Source organism: Thamnophis sirtalis, unplaced genomic scaffold (genome assembly GCF_051295495.1).
Source record: "Thamnophis sirtalis isolate CommonGarterSnake01/CBP01778 unplaced genomic scaffold, rThaSir2_p1.2 scaffold_2, whole genome shotgun sequence".
NCBI lineage: Eukaryota > Metazoa > Chordata > Lepidosauria > Squamata > Natricidae > Thamnophis > Thamnophis sirtalis.
Window position 1 is genome coordinate 28,305,244 of NW_028261382.1, and position 20,169 is coordinate 28,325,412.

General features: G+C 45.8%; 1 protein-coding gene across 1 annotated transcript in view; it reads right to left on the reverse strand.

The window, feature by feature from the left end:
* Positions 1-20,169, reverse strand: part of CRB2 (crumbs cell polarity complex component 2) — a 66,518-nt gene that overhangs the window by 29,587 nt on the left and 16,762 nt on the right. The window contains exons 2-6 of the mRNA XM_087704574.1: positions 16,641-17,330; positions 10,851-11,046; positions 6,388-6,527; positions 4,614-4,796; positions 2,662-2,775 (exon numbers count right to left, since the gene is read on the reverse strand). Of these exons, the coding sequence (XP_087560700.1) occupies positions 2,662-2,775; positions 4,614-4,796; positions 6,388-6,527; positions 10,851-11,046; positions 16,641-17,330 (1,323 nt within the window). The remainder of the gene's footprint in view (positions 1-2,661; positions 2,776-4,613; positions 4,797-6,387; positions 6,528-10,850; positions 11,047-16,640; positions 17,331-20,169) is intronic.

Here is a 20,169-nt window from a genome sequence, read left to right on the forward strand (position 1 = left end):
GATGAAGAGCAAAGGGAGGAGAAGAGGAGAAGGAGGAGGAGAGGATGAAGAGGAAAGGAGAAGGAGGAGAGGAGGAAGAGGAAAGGAGAAGGAGAAGAGGAGAAGGAGAGGAGGAAGAGGAAAGGAGGAGGAGAAGAGGAGGAGAGGAGGAGGAAGAGGAAAGGAGGAGGAAGAGGAGGAGGAGAGGATGAAGAGCAAAAGGAGGAGAAGAGGAGAAAGAGGAGGAGAGGATGAAGAGGAAAGGAGGAGGAGAGGAGGAAGAGGAAAGGAGAAAGAGAAGAGGAGGAGGAGAGGAGGAAGAGGAAAGGAGAAGGAGAAGAGAAGTAGAGGAGGAAGAGGAAAGGAGGAGGAGGAGGAGAGGAGGAGGAAGAGGAAAGGAGAAGGAGGAGGAGGAGAGGAGAAGGAAGAGGAAAGGAGAAGGAGGAAGAGGAGGAGGAGGAGAGGAGGAAGAGGAAAGGAGAAGGAGAGAGAGGAAGAGGAAAGGAGAAGAAGAAGAGGAGGCGAAGAGGAGGAAGAGGAAAGGAGAAGGAGGAGAGGAAGAGGAAAGGAGAAGAAGAAGAGGAGGCGAAGAGGAGATGGAGGAAGAGGAGGAGGAGGAGGAGAGGAGGAAGAGGAAAGGAGAAGGAGGAAGAGGAGGAGGAGGAGAGGAGGAAGAGGAAAGGAGAAGGAGGAGAGGAAGAGGAAAGGAGAAGAAGAAGAGGAGGCGAAGAGGAGGAAGAGGAAAGGAGAAGGAGGAGAGGAAGAGGAAAGGAGAAGAAGAAGAGGAGGCGAAGAGGAGATGGAGGAAGAGGAGGAGGAGGAGGAGAGGAGGAGGAGAGGAGGAAGAGGAAAGGAGAAGAAGAAGAGGTGGAGGAAGAGGAGGAGGAAGAGGAGAGGAAGAGGAGGAGGAGGGAGACTGTGGGCTCTTTGGTGCTTTCTGAGCTTGGTGGGTTTCTTTTGCAGCTGTTTCATTGCCCAAAGATATTATGTAGTTGGGTAGCGAAACATCAATAAGAAAACAACCAAGTTCAAAGAATACCAAGGACCCCACAGTCCTCCTCCTCTCCAAAAAACCCTTCCCTTCTACCACTGATGATGTTACCTAGTTGGGTCATGAAATGTCTGCAAGAAAACAAGCTCAGACAGCACCAAGCACTCCACAATTCAACCCTGAGCTTCAAATATCCTCTACTATCAACCTCTACAAAGATACTACTGTGTAATCTAGCAAAAACGGTGAGGCCCTTCCCATGTGAGTGAGATCAGAGAAAGCCCATCATAAGATTTGCTCCAACCAAGCATAAACTCCAACAGGACACAGCAAGCATTGCTTGGGCCAAATATCATAGTATTGAACCATACTGTGAAAAAATCAAGATCACATGAAGGGTTAATACCACTTTATAAAGCCTTGGTAAGGCCACCCTTGGAATTCTGCATCCAGTTTTGGTCGCCATGTGATTAAAAAAAAAGATGTGGGGACTCTTGAAAGAGTGCAGAGAAGAGCAAGAAAGAGGATTAGGGGACTGGAGGCTCAAACATAGGAAGAACGGTTGCAGGAACTGGGTACGTCTAGTTTAATGAAAAGAAGGACCAGGGGAGACATGATAGCAGTCTTCCAATATCTCAGGGGCTGCCACAAAGAAGAAGGAGTCAAGCTATTCTCCAAAGCACCTGAGGGCAGGACAAGAAGCAATGGGTGGAAATTCATCAAGGAGAGAAGCAACTTAGAACTACTTCCGCACAGCCCTTAAGATCTGGCTATCCCGCCAGGCCTGGGGATAAAGATTCTAATCTGCCCCACCCGAATGCTGAATGAAAGTTGTGTTTTATCGTTTTATTTTTTTCACTCACGTATTGTCTTATGTTTTGTCTTGCACTTCCCCTCCCATGAATTGTAAGCCGCCCTGAGTCCCCTCAGGGAAAAGGGCGGCCTATAAATAATAAATAAAATCTAAATCTAAATCTACAAAGAAATTCCCTAATAATTACAACAATTAATCAGTGAAACAATTTGCCTCCAGAAGTTGTGAATGCTCCAACATTGGACCTTTTTAAGAAGATGTTGGACAACCATTTGCCTGAAATGGTTTAGGGTTTCCTCCCTAGGTGGGGGGTTGGACTAGAAGACCTCCAAGGTCTCTTCCAACTCTACTCAACTCTAACTTTAACTGTAACTCTAATTCTAATTTTTATTATTCTATTCTATTTTCTATTCTATTCTAGTCTTATTTTTTCTTATGCTATGCTATGCTATGCTATGCTATACTATACTATACTATACTATACTATACTATACTATACTATACTATACTATACTATACTATACTATACTATTCTTCTTATTCTTATTCTTATTCTTATTCTTATTCTCCTCCTCTCTATTCTATTCCTTATCCTATCCATCCTATCCTATCCTATCCATCTCAAAGTCAAAGCTGGAACTTCTTCAGCCATCTGACTTTGATATTAAAGTGCAGAACTCACTCAGCTAGAAATTAGGTAAGTAAATTAGGTAAGTGAAAAAAAGAAGTAAGAGATAAACCTTTTGGTCCCATAAAAACCCCATAAGAATTTGCCCCACCCCCACCCCCAGCCACAAGGCCTTCTCTCTTTCCCACCCTCAGATTCTCTCCCATCCTTCCTTCTCCTCCTTTGTTCTCCTACTCTTCATCCGTTTACCTGAATATCCGGGCAAGCAGTCGCATTGGTAGCTGTTCACCAAATCCACGCAGTGCCCTCCGTTCTGACACGGCTCAGATTCACATTCATTGGTGTCCACGGAGCAGGTATCGCCTGCAAAGGGATTGCAAAGCAAATCACACTCAAAATCCTGCGTTTCTCGTTGATTTACTTTTTTCTAGGATCGATTGCTAACTCAAGCGGGCTTGGATTTATGAACTCGACCAGTGGTGGGTTTCAGTCGGTACAGTATGGTACTGACGTATCGATAGTAGCCAGGAGTAACTGACAGCGTAACTGGTAGTGACGGGGAGAGGAACCAGTGGTGGGATTCAGTCGGTTCGCACCTATTCGGTAGAACCGATTGTTAACTTTCTAAGCAGTTGGGAGAACCAGTTGTTGGAAGAAATCTCCTTTGGTTTTTCTCCATTTTACAGGGCTAATCCTGTAAGGAAGGCAGGAAGGAAACATTCTGGTGTTGTTTCTAGCCTAATCTTTATTGCCCTGCTTACAGAAACTGCCTCTCCGGTTAACCCTGATTACATTGTAACAGCTAAGGTGAAGCACCCATCAACGTCAGCGATGTTGAGTTGGCCTCTCCCACCCAGTCACATGACCACTGAGCCCCGCCTACCCAGCTAGTCCTTAGGGCAGAGAACCGGTTGTTAAATTATTTGAATCCCACCACTGAGAGGAACCCACCACTGAACTCGACACACAGCAATCCCCGCTGAAAAATCCGTTCTGTTCTTTTGCGGCATTTAAAGACACATTTTCACCATTCAAAATGACCCCTTGGAAGAAAGGCCGACAGGCCAAGAATGAAAATGCAGTTCAACGTATATAAAGATCTAAAATCAGGAGGGGGGGGTCAAGCCGTGTACCAGGCTGGCCACAGCAGAGTGGGAAGGCAGATGTGTAATGGGGGATGTCAGGATCGCCATCGTGGCGACCACAGGGCAGCAGTGACGGGGGGCGATGGGCGAAGGAGACAACAAAGCTGTGTGGCGGGGAGGCATGGCAAGGTTTGGCTCCTAGGGATAGCTGTAGATCAGCTACGAGGAGCGGAAGTCTGGCAGCGCAAAGAACAGCTGTTTCGGCCCCACAATCAGTTGGGCTGAAACTTCGTCTACCGGGGCGAGACCAGCGCTCGGGAGAGGCGTGGCTTGCCTATTTAAGAGAGGCGGAAGTTCCGGCACTGGTTTCGCATGAAACACACTGCTTACTGACTGTTTTGCTGCTGCATGACCTCATTACGTGCATGAGTCCAGCTGAATAAACCCAGTGTGTTACCTCATGGGTGGCGTTTTCATCCAGTGTCAGTCCACAGCTTGGAAGTTTGGACTCCCAGCAGTGACAAACTCAAGGCCCAGGGGCCGGGGCCGGCCTATGGGGTGCTTAGATCTGGCCTGCAGTGCCTCTGTCAATGAAAACAGACTTCAGGAGGGCTGTTTGTGGCCCTCCTGAGCTCCATTTTCGCTGGCAGAGGGATGCAGGAGGCCATTGCAGCAGAAAATGGAGCTCACGAGAGCCACGGGCGGTCCTTCCCAGCTGTGTTTTCTCTGGCAGAGGGATGCAAGAGGCTATTGCAGTTGAAAATGGAGTTTGCAAGGGCCACGGGCAGCACTCTCAAATGCCGTTTCCACTAACAGAAGGCTGCAGGAGGCTGTCGCAGCCAAAAACGGAACTTGGGAGCCCGTTTTTGCTGGCAGAGCGCTTGGGCCACCACAGAAGCCCTCAACAGGAGTGACGCAAAAGTGGACACACCCACCCTGACCACACCCACCCCAGCCCACCAAGGTCAAACACAACCCTGATGTGGCCCTCGAGTTTGACACCCTGGTCTATCCCATGAAAACTCCTGCTGAAGCAATAAGACAGATTTCTCGATCTGTCGGCCAGATCCCCCCGTAGACCCCAAAGGATTCCCCAAACAAGTGAAAAGGACGCACCCTCAAAACCGGGATGACAACGACAGATGAAACCAGCGGCTGCTTCGTAGCTAAACTGCTTGGGGAAATCGACGTCTCTCCCGTAGTAGCTCTGATTGGAGCGTTCCAGGCACTCTCCATCGTTGAGACAGGGGTGTGTTGCACACTCATCTATATCTTCTTCGCAGTGTGTTCCCACGTACCCTAACGTCAGAGAGCGAAGGGACAGAATGTGTGCAAAAGCAGGAACTTTGGAGGGAAGGCAAGGTCTCATCTCAACTCAACCAAGTTCTTGTTTGACCGCAAGGACAGTCCGGAAAATCTTTCCAGTGTTATTCATCAATGTATTCATTAAGAAATAGGAGTGGGGTGGGGGAAACCCCGCAAGCCTGTTCTGACCTAGGCTTAACAGAATCACAGAAAAGATTCCTTGTCCCGATCTTGTCAGGTTTCCAAAAAAATGCCCAAATTGATTCATGAGCCTCGGACCAAACTTCAAAAGAAAATTAATCATTTATTAAGAGCATTTATTTTTGGCAAGATCTTTTCGCAGGCAGATTTAAGCTTTGTTTGAGTTATAGTTGAACTTTACCCCTGTTCCTTCCCTCCCCTCAATCTGTGTCATAAATCACATTCCCCAATGAGGTGCATCCCTCCCAAGTCGTCTGCAGTAATCTGAGATCTGACTTTAGCCGAAAGTATGCGTTGACACCCCTTTTTATTTGGTTAATATGAATGCCTGGCATTCACACCCAAAACAAGTCCCAGCAATAAGCCTCTCAAGGTATAATTGCAAAAACAGACCTTATCAGTCCTTGGGTAGTTGCCAGACCCAGAACTTCCAGTCACAATGCTGTACAATGAAATGCCTGGAAAGGACTCTTTGTGAGTCAGGAACTCAGATAAGCAAATCTTCACAATAATAAGCGAATGAATTGTCTCCTGCAAACTCCACTCCCCTTTCGCAACCCTTTATTCCCTGTGGGAGGGGCCATTCACCGCTTACCTGTGGCTTTACTCCCAAGTTGACCCTTGTTCCCTAGTTGTTCCCTTCTCCTGACAGCTCTGAGCATGTGCGCATTGGGAACAGACTCCAGCTGTTCTTTGCCCCACTGATATCTGACTCTGAAGGCAGCTGATAACTGTCAGACGGCTCTGGCCCCCTCTCTGCCTCCGACACAGAGCCCTCATCCGAGCCTTTCCCAGACTCCAGGACTGGCCCATGTTCCTCCCCAACCTCCTCACTGTCCGAATCTGTAAAACTGACAAGTCTGGGAGAGTCACAAACCAATGAAGTGAACTAATTGTCTCCTGCAAACTCCACTCCCCTTTCACCCCTCTTTTATTTCCTCTGGGAGGGGCCATTCATCGTCCACCTGTGGCCTTACTCCCAAGTTGACTCCTGTTCTTTAGCTGTTCCCTTCGTCTGGCAACTCTGCCCATGCGCACACTGGTAACAGGCTCCAGCTGTTCTTCTGCCTCACTGATGTCTGACTCCAAAGGCAGCTGATAACAGTGTGTGTATGTCTGATGAGGGCTCTGTGTCAGAGGCCCCCTCTCTGCCTCTGACACAGAGCCCTCATCAGAGCCTTCCCCAGCTGCTAGGACTGACCCATGCTCCTCCTCAACCTCCTCACTGTCTGACTCTGCTGCCAGTTCTGCTGGCTGCTGGTGGGCCACAACAAAGCCCCCCACTCACTCAGCAGTTGCCAAGTTTTTTTAAAAAAAACATGCTTCTAAATGCTTTCTCCTCCCTGTTCCAGATTCTGAAAGACGTGGGAAGGATTTTGCTTACCTGTCCAGCAAGAGCAGTTGTAAAATCCAGGTCCTTCCAAGCAAGGGGCTCCATTCTGGCAAGGTTGGGAAGCACACTCCAAGATGTCCAACTCACAGTGTTGTCCTTCAAAGCCCGTGTTGTGACAGTCACACTGGTAGCTAAGGGGGTGGGGGGAAAGGACCGTGAGACTGACTGATTTAGCACATCCTCTCTTTTCCATGGGTGTTGTCAATGCCTCATGATGCTCCATGTCAATTTCAGCCCTGTGTTTTAGCTTACTGCATCTTGGCTGTTTCTCAGCTGTTCCTCAAAGTTACAGCAGTAGCATTAAAGTAGCCTGGTCCTCTCAACAGTGTGTGCACTGCACCCCAGTTGCACCCTCTGTCACGGTTCCGAGAGATGCCCTAATTAAATCATGAGCCTCAAGCCAAGCTTCAAATGAAATCCAGTTATTTATTAGGAACAACAGTGTCAAGATGTACCAAGTGAAGCCAGGTCTGACCCCATGTAATTTACGGCCCAATTATGACCCTGTTTCCCCCCTCCCCCCCCAGGGTGTGTCATAAATCACATTCTCCAATGGAGCACTTGCACGGGCTGTAGAGATCACCCCCCCCCCTTTCGGCTGCTGTGGGTAACCCGGGAGACAGCCTTGAGAAAGATATGTCTGGAATGTGCTTCTGTTTGTGGCTGCCGTGATGCTTCATCAGTCTCCAATCCTCCTTGCCTATGGCAATTCGAGAGCAACTTGCGGCCCCGCAGGCCAGATGTGTCCTGCACTGGCTGCGCCCAAGCCCAGTTTAGTGAAGGAGGGGGAAAGTTGTGGTACGTCAAGTGACACCGACGTGATGATGCAGGGTTGACACCCCTGCTCTGTACTAATAGTAGTCTCTCTTCTTAAAAGTTTCTCACAAGGGGAGGATCCCAAAGGCTGGAGAAAATACCCTCAAAAATCATTGTGGGGGGAAAAGGTCCTCAATGAGGAAAGACCCCCTTTGTAGAAAGAAGGACAACCTAGTGAGGACAGAAGTGACGGCCAATTAAAACCTTGGATAGGAACCTTCCATCGTGAAACATTTTGGGATGTGTCTCCCTTGCTCCGCCAGTACCAGAATGAGGTGGTCAACTCCTAGACTAGTGAAGAGAAGGACCAGGGGAGACAGGAGAACAGTCTTCTGATATTTGAGGGGCTGCCACAGAGAGGAAGGGAACAAGCTATTTTCCAAGGCACCCAAAGGCCAGACAAGGAATAAGGTATGGAAGATTCCGGAAGGAGAGATTCAACCTGGAAATAAGGAGGAATTTTCTGACAGGGAGAACAATCATGGAACAGAAGTTGCCTTCGGAAGCTGTGGGAGCTTCATCACTGGAGGCTTTCAAGAAGAGATTGGACTGCCATCTATCAGAAATGGTGTAGGGTCTTCTGTTTGGTTGAGGGGTTGGACTAGATGATTTACAAGGTCCCATCCAACTCTGTTAATCTAATCTAATCCTAGAAGTTACATTACATGCCATTTACCTCCCAGAGACCCATAAGATCTCACAGACTAGGCCTCGTCCGGATTCCATCTGCTGGTCAATGTCGGCTGGCGACTCCCCGGGGGAGGGCCTTCTCTGTAGCTGCTCCGGCCCTCTGGAACGATCTTCCCATGGAGATCCGGACCCTTACTACCCTTCCGGCCTTCTGCAAAGCGACCAAGACCTGACTGTTCTGGCAGGCCTGGGGGCTGTTGATTTATCCAGCCCCATGCTAAGTCATGAATGTTGTGGAATTTTAATGTTGTTCTTTAATTTTTTGTATGTTCCCCCTTCCTTTTTTATCTGTAAGCCGCCCTGAGTCTCTCGAGAGTGGACGGCATACAAACTCTATAAATAATAAATAAATAAATAAATAAATAAATAAATAAATAAATAAATAAATAAAGTGTCATGGATCCACCCACACGGACCTCTCTCCAGATACAAGTTCAGAGGAGGAGGGTGAGTTTGAGTCCATGACCCGTCAAAACCGCGCTCGACTAAACCGCGCCCGACTAAACCGGGTCGCTGACATCATCAACAGGGCGACAACAGCCAGCGCGGAGAAAGTAGGGCGCTTTAAATAGCGCTTTGAAAGCAAGCCAATTCAACTTAAGGTAAGGGTTAGGTTTAGGGTTAGGTTTAGGGTTAGCTTTAGGGTTAGGTTAAGGGTTAGGGTTAGGGTTAGGTTTAGGGTTAGGTTAAGGGTTAGGATTAGGTTTAGGGTTAGGTTAAGGGTTAGGTTTAGGATTAGGTTTAGGATTAGGTTTAGGGGGGTTAGGTTTAGGGGTTAATTTTAGGTTTAGGGTTTACAGCGTGCTTCTGTCTTCGCGCTGTTGTCACCCTGTTGATGACGTCAGCAACGCGGTTTAGTCGGGCGCGGTTTAGTCGAGCGCGGTTTTGTCGGTGAACCGTTTGAGTCTGCCAAGGAAAACGTGGAGGTGAGTATTGGTCAGGATCAGGGCTCTGGGCTTGGAGAACACTACCCTGATAGTCCTCAGCTGGGAGGGAAGTGGGCTGCAGTAAGTTGGCCTGGGGGCATCTAGGTATGGGACAGGAGTAGCTGCCACCTATTAGCAATGTGGAGGAGGTGGAATCCACACCTCCTTCCTATCCAAGGACACGTAGAGCAGAGAGGAGGCAGGCACAGCGTTGGTCAGCTAGATTGCCTGCGAGGAGGCAACCTCGCCTGCACCAGTGTTGCCTACTTAATTCCAACCTGAGAATTTGAGTGTTGATGGAGCAACTTGCTCAGTTCCATACCTTTTGAGTTCATGCTATGTATCCTGGCTTATTTGACTCCTGGATGTTGTGTGTGCCCATTGGACCTGGTTACTCCGTGACACATGGTTTGCCTAGCATGGAATCCAGCCTATGCAATGGAGAGGCTTTTGGGGAGATATGAATAAATGCCTGTAGAAGTCTTGCCATACGAGTGACAGTGAAGGGAGCGGGGTCACCACAAGATCAGGGATGGTGTAATAAAATGTCATAATATAAAATTCACTTTAAATTTAATATGCTTTAAGTTGAAAGGATGTGATAATAATAGCTAGGCTTAATGGATGTTTAACAATTATATCAATTTGTATACAAGTATATTAGATTGATGATACTAATAATGGGGGGGAACATAGAATTGAAAATTACTAGATAATGTTATCAATGCTGAGTGCTATGTACAACGTAATAACAGCTATAGTTCAATAAATGATTAATAATGATAACAAAGCATTTATATATACTAGATTGATAATATGAATCTTATGTGAACTGTAAGTGGGGATTATGGAGATGATGTTGAAAAGCCATTTTATAAAAGATAAACAATTCTATATAGAATAGATTAGAAAGGTGTAATATCATTGGATGATTTCAGGATAATGTAATAAAATGTTATAATATAAATTTACTTCAAATTTAATATGCCTTATGTTGAGAGGATGTAATAATAGCTAGGTTTAATGGATTCTTAATAATTATAACAATTTGTATACATGTATATTAGATTGATGATACTAATAATGGGGAAAAACATGGAATTGGAAACTATTAGGGAATGTTATCAGTGCTAAAAGGATTGAATAACTTAGAATAGGAGGAAGCATAATAACAATGTATTCAAAGATATCTTGATTGTCAATATGTGAATTTTGATAAAATTCAAGTGAGGATCACGGAAAGTACACAGAAAGACTTTGTAACCAATCAACACACTGTGTGTAATTGAAGAGGCTTTTATGTTATATGTGTTGTGCGTTTGTGTTTGTCTGAAAATAAAATGGCATTGGGATTGTTTTACAGATGGCATACGTCACCCAAAAGGCTGGCAAAACACCGGGATAGTGTCACCAAACACCGGGATCATATTATCATATGGGGTGGACTTGTGCAGAGGCAAAAAAAAATATTGGGCAAAAATTCGAATGTGGTTGGAAAGATTGATATAGCAGCATATTGACTTAAAGTTGGAACTGTTTTTGTTGGGTATCTTATCAGAGAAATATAGTAAAGAAAATGTATATTCAATTATCTGTGTAATAACTGCAGCTAGAATTGTTTTTGCACAACATTGGAAAATGGAAAAAAAATCCATTCTCAGAGAGAGAGGGGTAATTAAAAAAAATATTAGACTGTGCAGAAAGGAATAGCTTAACATTGGCCATTAAAGAGAAGGGAGAATCAGATATGGGGATGTTTTTATCATTGGATACAAAAGGAATGTAGGTAAAAAGAAATAGAAAAGTGAATAATTTGTGGGGGGGGTGTAGAATTATAGGGGAGGAGTTGAATTAAAAGGTAGTCGAAATGTAAACGTAAAGGCAAGATAAAAATAGATTTAAAATGATGTAATTGTTCAACAGGTTGACGCAAAAATTGTACCCAGATGACACACTGTAAGATAAATGTTGTAAGAGAGCTGATGGAAAAATAGAGATTGTCCTGAAGACTGAAGTTCTCACCTGTTGACCAGGTCCTCACAGATAGCTCCATTAAGACAAGGCTGGCTTTGGCATTCATCAATATCCACTTCACACTGGGTTCCTTGGTAGCCTGGCATGCAGGAACAGGTGAAGAAGCCAATATGGTCGGAGCAGGTGCCAGCATGCCAACAGGGACTGGATTCACACTCATCAATCTCCACATCGCAGTTCACACCTTTATTGCAAAAAGAGAGGGATGGATTCGTTTGTATATATGCGACACTTTCTGAAAGCTGCACAAGGGGTCCTTCCATCTCTAAATCGGCGTGTTTTTTTCAATCTTAGCAACGTTACGTTGAGTGGATGTCAACTCCCAGAGTGCCCGAAGCTGGCTGGGAATTCTGGGAGTTGAAGTCCACTTCTCTGAAAGATGGCAAAGTTAGGAAATATTGCTCTAAATGAGAGCAGGAGGGAGACAGAGACAGAGAGATAAAGAGAAGAGAGAGACACAAAGAGAACAAGAATGAGAGAAAGAAAGAGAGAGAGAGAAGACCAGAAATAGAGAGAGGACAAGAATGAGAGAATGAAAGAATGAGAGAGAATGAGAAGGAGACAGGTAGAGAGAGACTACGAGGAGAAAGAGACACAGAACAAGAATGAGAGAATGAAAGAATGAGAGAGAGACAGAGATGAGAGAGACAGAGAGAACACAAATGAAAGAATGAAAGAAAGAGAGAAAGAACAAGAATGAAAGAATGAGAGAGAATGAGAGAGAGAGGAGAGAGGGACACAGAACAAGAATGAGAGAATGAAAGAATGAGAGAGAGAGAGAACAAGAATGAAAGAATGAGAGAGAGAGAGAGAGAGAGGAGAGAGACACACAGAGAAACAGACAGAGAGGAGAGAGAGACAGAACAAGAATGAGAGAATGAAAGAAAGAGAGAAAGAACAAGAATGAGAGAATGAAAGAAAGAGAGAAAGAACAAGAATGAGAGAATAAAAGAAAGAGAGAAAGAACAAGAATGAGAGAATGAAAGAAAGAGAGAAAGAACAAGAATGAGAGAGAATGAGAGAGAGAGAGGAGAGAGGGACACACAACAAGAATGAGAGAATGAAAGAATGAGAGAGAGAGAACAAGAATGAAAGAATGAGAGAGAGAGAGAGGAGAGAGACACAGAGAAACAGACAGAGAGGAGAGACAGAACAAGAATGAGAGAATGAAAGAATGAGAGGCAGAAGAAGAATGGGAGAATGAAAGAAAGAGAGAGAGAGAGAGAGAACAAGAATGAAAGAATGAGAGAATGAGAGAGTGAGAGACAGAGAGAGATAGAGAGGACAGAGAGAGAGAGACAGAGACAGAGAGGAGAGAGAACAAGAATGAAAAAATGAGAGAGAATGAGAGAGAGAGAGACAGAGGAGACATACACACAGACAGAGAGAGAGAGACAAAGAGAAGAGAGACACAGAACAAGAATGAGAGAATGAAAGAATGACAGAGACAGAGAGGAGAGAGTACGAGAATGAGAGAGCGAGAGATAGAATGAGAGAGAACAAGAGAGAGAGGGGAGGGAGGGAGAGGGAGATTGGAATCTATTATTTCCATGGGAAACTGAGCGTGTGAGGGAGGGAAATGCCCCCAATTGGCATATTTTAAAACTAAAGTGAAGAGGACATTCTCAGCCTGTTTTCCTCAGCTTCCAAAAAAGGGAAGACCTCTCATTAACCCTTAGAATTATTTATCCTCTGCCTAATTCGCTGGTTTGAAGCAGCAGGTCCATAAAGAAACTGTTTCAAGGAAATCTTCCATGCTCTTTTTCGCAATCTGCTCCTCTTTTTTTTTCTTGGCTGATTTCACAGCATATATATATCCCTGGGTTGCTACCTGCAAATCCACTTAATTCCAATTTTCTGGCCCAGACCTGGCCAGACTAATCCACCAGGAATGTTGGCCCCTTAATCTAGCAGAGCTGCCAATTCTTAAACCAACGCCCTCCCCTCTCCTACTCAAAGGGACCGAGTCCTTGGGAGGGGGGGGGGAGCCAAGGGCTGAACCCCAGGTTGGAGGGAGATGCTTGGAATTCAAACCCAATGCCCAGAGGAAAGCAGCAGCTGCGAGTCGACACATACAATTTTCCAATGAACTCTGGAGACCATAAAAAGAGGGCAGAGAAGAGCAATCAAGATGAGGGGAGGGGAGCCTAAAATATACGATGAATGGACAGTTGCAGGAACTGGGCATGGCTAGTCTAGTGAAGAGAAGGACCAGGGGAGACAGGATAGGAGTCTTCCAATATTTCAGAGACTGCCACAGAGAGGAGAGGGTCAAGCTATTCTCCCAAGCACCTGAAGGCCAGACAAGGAATAATGGATGGAAACTGACCAAGGAGAGATTCAACCTGGAAATAAGGAGGAATCTTTCTGACAGTGAGAACAATCGACCCATGGAACAGAAGTTGCCTTCAGAAGTTGTGGGAGCTTCATCCCTGGAGACTTTCAAGAAGAGACTGGACTGCCATCTGCCGGAAATGGTGTAGGGTCTTCTGCTTCGATGAGGGGGTTGGACTAGATGACCTACAAGGACCCTTCCAGCTCTGTTAATTTGTAAACTATATTGAGACTGTAGAAAGAGTGCAGAAAAGAGCAACCAGGATGATGAGGGGACTGGAGACTAAAACATACGGAGAACGGTTGCAGGAACTGGGCATGGCTAGTCTAGGGAAGAGAAGGACCAGGGGAGACAGGATAGCAGCCTTCCAATATTTGAGGGGCTGCCACAGAGAGGAGGGGGTCAAGCTATTGTCCAAAGCATCTGAAGGCCAGACAAGGAATAATGGATGGAAACTGAACAAGGAGAGATTCAACCTGGAATTAAGGATTAACTTTCTGAGTGAGAACAATCAATCAGTGGAAGAGAAATTGCCTTCGGAAGTTGTGGGAGTTGTTCATCCCTGGAGACTTTCAAGAAGAGACTGGACTCCCAGTTGTCAGAAATGGTTTAGGGTCTCCTGCTTGGGCAGGAGTTGGAGTAGATGACCTACAAGGTCCCTTCTAACTCTTCTTAATCTAACCATGCCCAGTTCCCGCAACCGTCCTTCCTATGTTTTATCCTCCAGTCCCCTCATCCTCTTTGTTGCTCTTCTCTGCCCTCTTTCTGAAGCCTCCACATCTTTTCTACATACTGGCCACCAAAACTGGATGCCGCATTCCAAGAGGAGGAGTGAAAGAGAGGCATTTGCTCTCCTTCTGTTCTTTCCCAAATCCCCCCTTTCTCTTGTTCTCAAAAGGGGAAATTCCTCGGCCAAGAATCACCAGAATCGCATCCAGTGTTGCAATTTCTGCTACCGAGCTGGTAATCTTCGCTCACATTCCTCCGTGGCCATGTAAGGCTGCAGAGCGGAGCTGCGTGCGGCTGGTACCAGGTGGAGGAGGAAACCCTGCGGCCGACATTCCAGGCAGAGGCCAGAAAATAAATAAATAAAAATGAGACCCTCGCGCCGCTTCAGTAGGGAGCTGGCCAAGCCCCAGTGAGTCAGTGCCAGCTCGCTCCAGAAAAAGTTGCTTGTCCGTGCAACTAAGATAAAAGTTTGGACTCAGCCTTTTTTTGGGGGGGGACACCTGCATTGGGGAGGGGACAATGCCTGGACTAAAATTATTGTGCTGGCAACAGACCCCGTTTGATCTTGACGGCATCGGTCCAAAGCGTTGTTTCTCTCTCTCTCTTTTTTTTTTTTTGTGTAGCAGATTTTTAATTGCTTTTTCCTTCCATAATAACTTACGATCCTCACATCAACCTTGTTATGTCATCATACCTGTACATAACAATCTTATTTCGCTTCTATATTTATATACATTTATCTACAGTTCTATAAGTTTATCTTTTGTTTCTCAGCTGAATTAATTTTCATTCCTGTTTTGCAACCCTTTGGACCAATTATCTCAATTATTTCATAATATTCAGACTCTTCTTTATCTTTTAGTTTTAGTGTTAACTTGTCCATTTCTGGAGAATCCAACATTTTCTGAATCACTAATTCATCTGGGGGAATATTACTTTGTTTCCAACATTGGACAAACGTTATTCGAGCTGTAGTCAGATGCATCAGTATGTATTTAATTTTCTTTTTTTAATTTTTAATTTATTTTTTATTAACAAACATGTAAAATACACACACACAAAACCTAGACGTATACCACATTTACACAATACAATACGAACAGGAGCTTCCTGTTCTTTCTAATAGCAATTAATTAATTTTCTTTTTATATTTTCCCTTGGTTATTCCCAGCAGAAAGGGTTCGGGTTTGTATTCTATTTGTTCCTCTCTAATTTATTGTGCCCATTTCCAAATTTTCATCCAATATTTTTGAGTTTCCGGGAAGGTCAAGAGCAGTGTTTCTCAATTTCGCGAGAATTTAAGAATTCTGGGAGTTAAATGGAGAGGGAACATGAAATACACCTACAATGGGAAACTATTGAGATTTAAAGACAGAATCACTAACTGGGGGCATGTAAGGATGTATAATTATATAAAGATAATGATGAGAATAGCTGGGAATTGTAACCAGGTCTACATCTCGGCCAAAATTAGGCTGGGGGAGGGAAGGTTTTAAAAATACAATGACTATATATGTATACTTTTTTGTTCTATTTTTTTTATAAAAAAAGGAGGAGAATACATGTTAAAATTAAATATGTATATTGAAAAGGAATTATAAATACCATCAACATAAAATGGAGCTTGCTCAGAAGTTGGAATACACCAAGTAAATGAGATGAAGAGTGGGAAGTAGAGTAGAGAGGTAAGGGAAGAAGAGGGATAGGAGAGAGGGTAGAGGGGGGGGAAGAGAAAGACAGAGTGGAAAGGGGAGAGAGGAGAAGGAGAAAGGAAGGGGAAGTAGAGAAGGGAAGGACGACAGGGGGAAGAAAGGAGGTAGGGAGGAGGAGGAAAGAGGGAGAAGAAAGTGATGGATAAGGTACAAATATGATGTATGGAGAGCAGAAGAGCCAATAATTGTCTTTGGGAGTTGATGGTAAGATGAATTGATTTAATAATACAATATGGATGGATGGATGGACGGACGGACAGACAGACAGACAGATAGATAGATAGATAGATATGGAGAGGGGGAGATAGCTAGCTATATGATAGATGATAGATAGAGAGATAGATAGAGAGATAGATAGGGAGGGAGGATAGCTAACTATATGATAGATAGATGATGATAGCTATAGATGGATTAGATAGATAGATAGATGATAGATAGATAGATAGATAGATAGATAGATAGATAGATAGATAGATAGATAGATAGATAGATAGATAGACAGACAGACAGACACAGAGAGGGAGAGAGAGAGAGAGAGCGCTATGGCATTTATATACCGCTTCACAGAGCTTCACAGCTCTCTCTAAGCGATAGATTGATAGATGATAGATAGATAGATAGATAGATAGATAGATAGATAGATAGATAGATAGATAGATAGATAGATAGATAGACAGACTGCTCCATAGTGCTTTACAGGCCCTATAAGCTCTTTACAGAGTCAGCCTTTTGTTCCCAACTACCTGGATCCTCATTTTACCAACTTTGGAAGGATGGAAGTCTGAGTCAACCTTGAGCTGATGAGAATCAAACGGCTAGGAGTCAGCAGAATTAGCCCGCCATGCTGCATTCTGACCACTGCGCCAGCCCGGCTATTCTGCGTTGCCAGCAACATCCATTCTGTCGCCCCAAATCAAGGCAACTGTATATTATTGATGAGAGGCTGGTGAATCACCAAAGGACGCCTCCCAGAATCTGAGGAAAATGAGAGGTCCACCTTACCTGTGTAGCCAGGCAGACACTGGCAAATGTAATGGTCCATCTGGTTGAGGCAGGTGCCGTTGTGTTGACAAGGCTGGGAGGCGCATTCGTTGATGTCCATTTCGCAGTGGTAGCCCTGGAACCCGGGCACACAAAAGCAACTATACTCATTGACGCGGTCCAGGCAGATGGCGCCGTTCTGACAAGGGTTGGAGGCACACTCGTCCACCTCCTCCTCGCAGTGGGCCCCGGTGTGGCCAGCCGGACATTGGCAGGTATACGTCCCACCGTTCTCAAGACAGGTGCCGTTGTTGCAAAGTTCACTCGGGCAAAGGGAAGCGCTCAGTAGGCAATGGTTTCCACTCTGGCAGTGACAACCGTACCCATCCTGGAGGCTGACACACTCAAACCCGGGCTGAGGGCAAGGGTTGGTCTTGCACTCGTCCCCTTGGGACCTGCAGGAGGCATCTGACACGCCGGATCCACAGTGGCAAGTGTAATTCAGGTAGCCAGGCGTCCCGCTGCAACTCCACTCGGGTGGACATGGATGTCCATTGCACGGCTCGGCTAGCAACTCACAGTCTCTTCCCACATACGCCAGGGGACTGTGGGCACACAAGCAATGGTAGCCACTTTCCTGATCTCTGCAGGTCCCGCCGTTGTGACATGGAGCTGAGGAGCAAAAGTTGGCTGGTTCTGGAGTGGCTTTTCCTGGAGAGAGAAAAACAACAACAACAGGGTTAGATTGGACTAAACCCGCCATCCTGGGCCCAACGTTTGGGAAGCCAGGCTCTGCCTGTCACAAGCCAGGACAAAGGGTGAGTGATGGAGGAGTAACACCTCCTTAAAAAAACCTTGGCCCAGCTGGCCCAGCTGGGAGCACCTCGTAAGGGCCCCTTCCCAGGGTTACGGGAGAAGACGCTCAAGGGGTTTGAAGGCGGAAGAGGGCTCTACGCCCCAAGGGCAGATCCAGCAACATAACCATCTTCTAGGAGAAGGGAAACTCCTATGACAAACCTCCACTGCCTTGTGGCTCCATCCACTACTGGAAAAGGCTCCAGGAGTCAACCTCCAGGCAAAATCCGGAGCCGGAGTCCCGGAAGCAGTTTGTTATTGTGTACAGCCACATTCTGGTAACTCGTGTGACGCAGTTGGAACTGATCGTATTGGCTCTGCCATCCCATTGGATTATTTCAGCGACATGGAGAGAGGGGGGATCTGCTGCTTGGATAACCGTCTATCCTCCATATCAATCTATCCAGGCCTGGTGCTCTGGAGAGGGCACTCCAGCTTTGCATACAGCACACCAGATGCTGTTTTTGGACTTATTTCCAGAGCACGATACCATCGTCTTTTGAGACTGAAGGATGCCAAGGCAGGGTTAGGTTAGAGCAGGAGTGTCAAAGCTCGATTTCATTGAGGGCCACATCAGGGTTGTGTTTGACTTTGTGGGGTGAGGGTGGAGGTGGCCAGGGTGGATGTTCCCAGCTCGACGTCACTCGTGTCGGGGGGTGCCTCTGGTGGCCCAAGCACTCTGCCAGCAAAAACGGGCTCCTAAGCTCCGTTTTCAGCTGTGATGGCCTCCTGCAGCCCTCTGCCAATGAAAATGGAGCTTGGAGAGGCCGCATGGGGTTGTCCCGAGCTCCCTTTATGCTGGCAGAAGCAAAATGGAGCCAGACAAAGATATCACTCTGATGATGATGGAATAGAATAACAGAGCTGGAATTAAGGAGGAATTTTCTGACAGGGAGAACAATCAATCGATGGAACAGAAGTTGCCTTCAGAAGTTGTGGGAGATTCATCCCTGGAGGCTTTCAAGAAGAGACTGGACTGCCATCTGTCAGAAATGGTATAGGCCAGGATCTCCTGGTTGGGTGAGGGATTTAGAATAACAGAGTTGGAAGGGACCTTGGAGGTCTTCTAGTCCAACACCCTGCCTAGGCTGGAAACATTACACCACTTCAGACAAATGGTGGTCCAACCTCTTCTTAAAAACTTCCAGTGTTGGAGCATTCACAACTTGAGGCTAGTCGTTCCACTGATTAATTGTTCTAACTGTCAGGAAATTTCTCCTTAGTTCTAAGTTGCTTCAATTAGTTTCCACCCATTGCTTCTTGTCCTGCCCTCAGGTGCTTTGGAGAATAGCTTGACTCCCTCTTCTTTGAGGCAGCCCCTGAGATATTGGAAGACTGCTATCCTGTCTCCCCTGGTCCTTATTTTCATTCAACTAGACATACCCAGTTCCTGCAACCATTCTTCATATGTTTGAGCCTCCAGTCCCCTAATCCTCTTTGTTGCTCTTCTCTGCACTCTTTCCAGAGTCTCAACATCTTTTTTACATCGTGATGACCAAAACTGGATGCCGTATTCCAAGTGTGGCATTATTACCAAGGCCTTATAAAGTTGTATCAACCCTTCACGTGATCTTGATTCTATCCCTCTGTTGATGCAGCCTAGAACTGTGTTGGCTTTTTTGGCAGCTGCTGCACACAGCTGGCTCCTATTTAAGTGGTTGTCCACTAGGACTCCAAGATCCCTCTCCCAGTTACTACTATTGAGCGAGGTGCCACCTATACTGTATGTGTGCATTTGGTTTTTCTTGCCTAAATGATGACGATGATGATGATATGCCATCAAGGTGTCCCAAGAAGCAACTGAATTTATTTTTCCTTGAAGACATTTTGCTTCTCATCCAAGAAGCTTCTTCAGTTCCAACTCAGTCTACAGAAGTGGAAGCTTCTTGGATGAGAAGCGAGACCTCTTCAAAGAAAAACAAGAAAGTCTTGAAAATGCATCTTTTGGGACAACCATGACCTGGATGACTGAGAGTTACCACAGACATGCCTTCAAGTTGTTGCTGACTCTTAGTATCTTAGATGTCCTCCAGAACAATTTGTCCCTAACCTAGTGACTTCATGAGGACCTCTGTAACATTCCACCAACATCTTCTTGGCCAAAAAATGAGTTTCAGAAGTTCTCATCACTTTTCTTGATTCTCCCACTTCTGCACTATTTCTTTCAAGAGTAACCTTATGATTAGACCATCCACCTGAAGATATTTTCTCCACCACCATCATCATCAGCTTCCTTTCTGTTATCCTTGGCTTCTCCCTGAATTCTACTCAAGTTGTTGTTTCATCCTCCTTTTTTTTCATAATTTGCCTTTCTTAGCTGGGGAAATTTTCCAGGATACTTTGCAAATTTCTGCTGTTTGTCTCTTCCCTTCCCTTCCCTCCCCCTTTCCTGGGACCATTGTGGGAGGGGGAGAGGCACTGGCTTTGCATTCGCAACACTCCCCTTTGTCCTGCCCTCACTGCTTTTATTCTCCAATCTCCACTCAAGCGGAGAACAGGGATGACCGAACGGGCCTGGTATGCGACGAGCAATTAGAGTTTGCAACCCAAGAGGCTGTTTTCCAGCAGGGCAGCCTCTCTGTTCCACTCCAGCAGGCTCCTTTCTCTCTGCAAATACTCCATCAGGCTGGGGCATAAGGTCCTCCCTCTTCCTTGTAGATGCAGCTTGTGATGCTGGCACGAAAAGCTGCCTGCA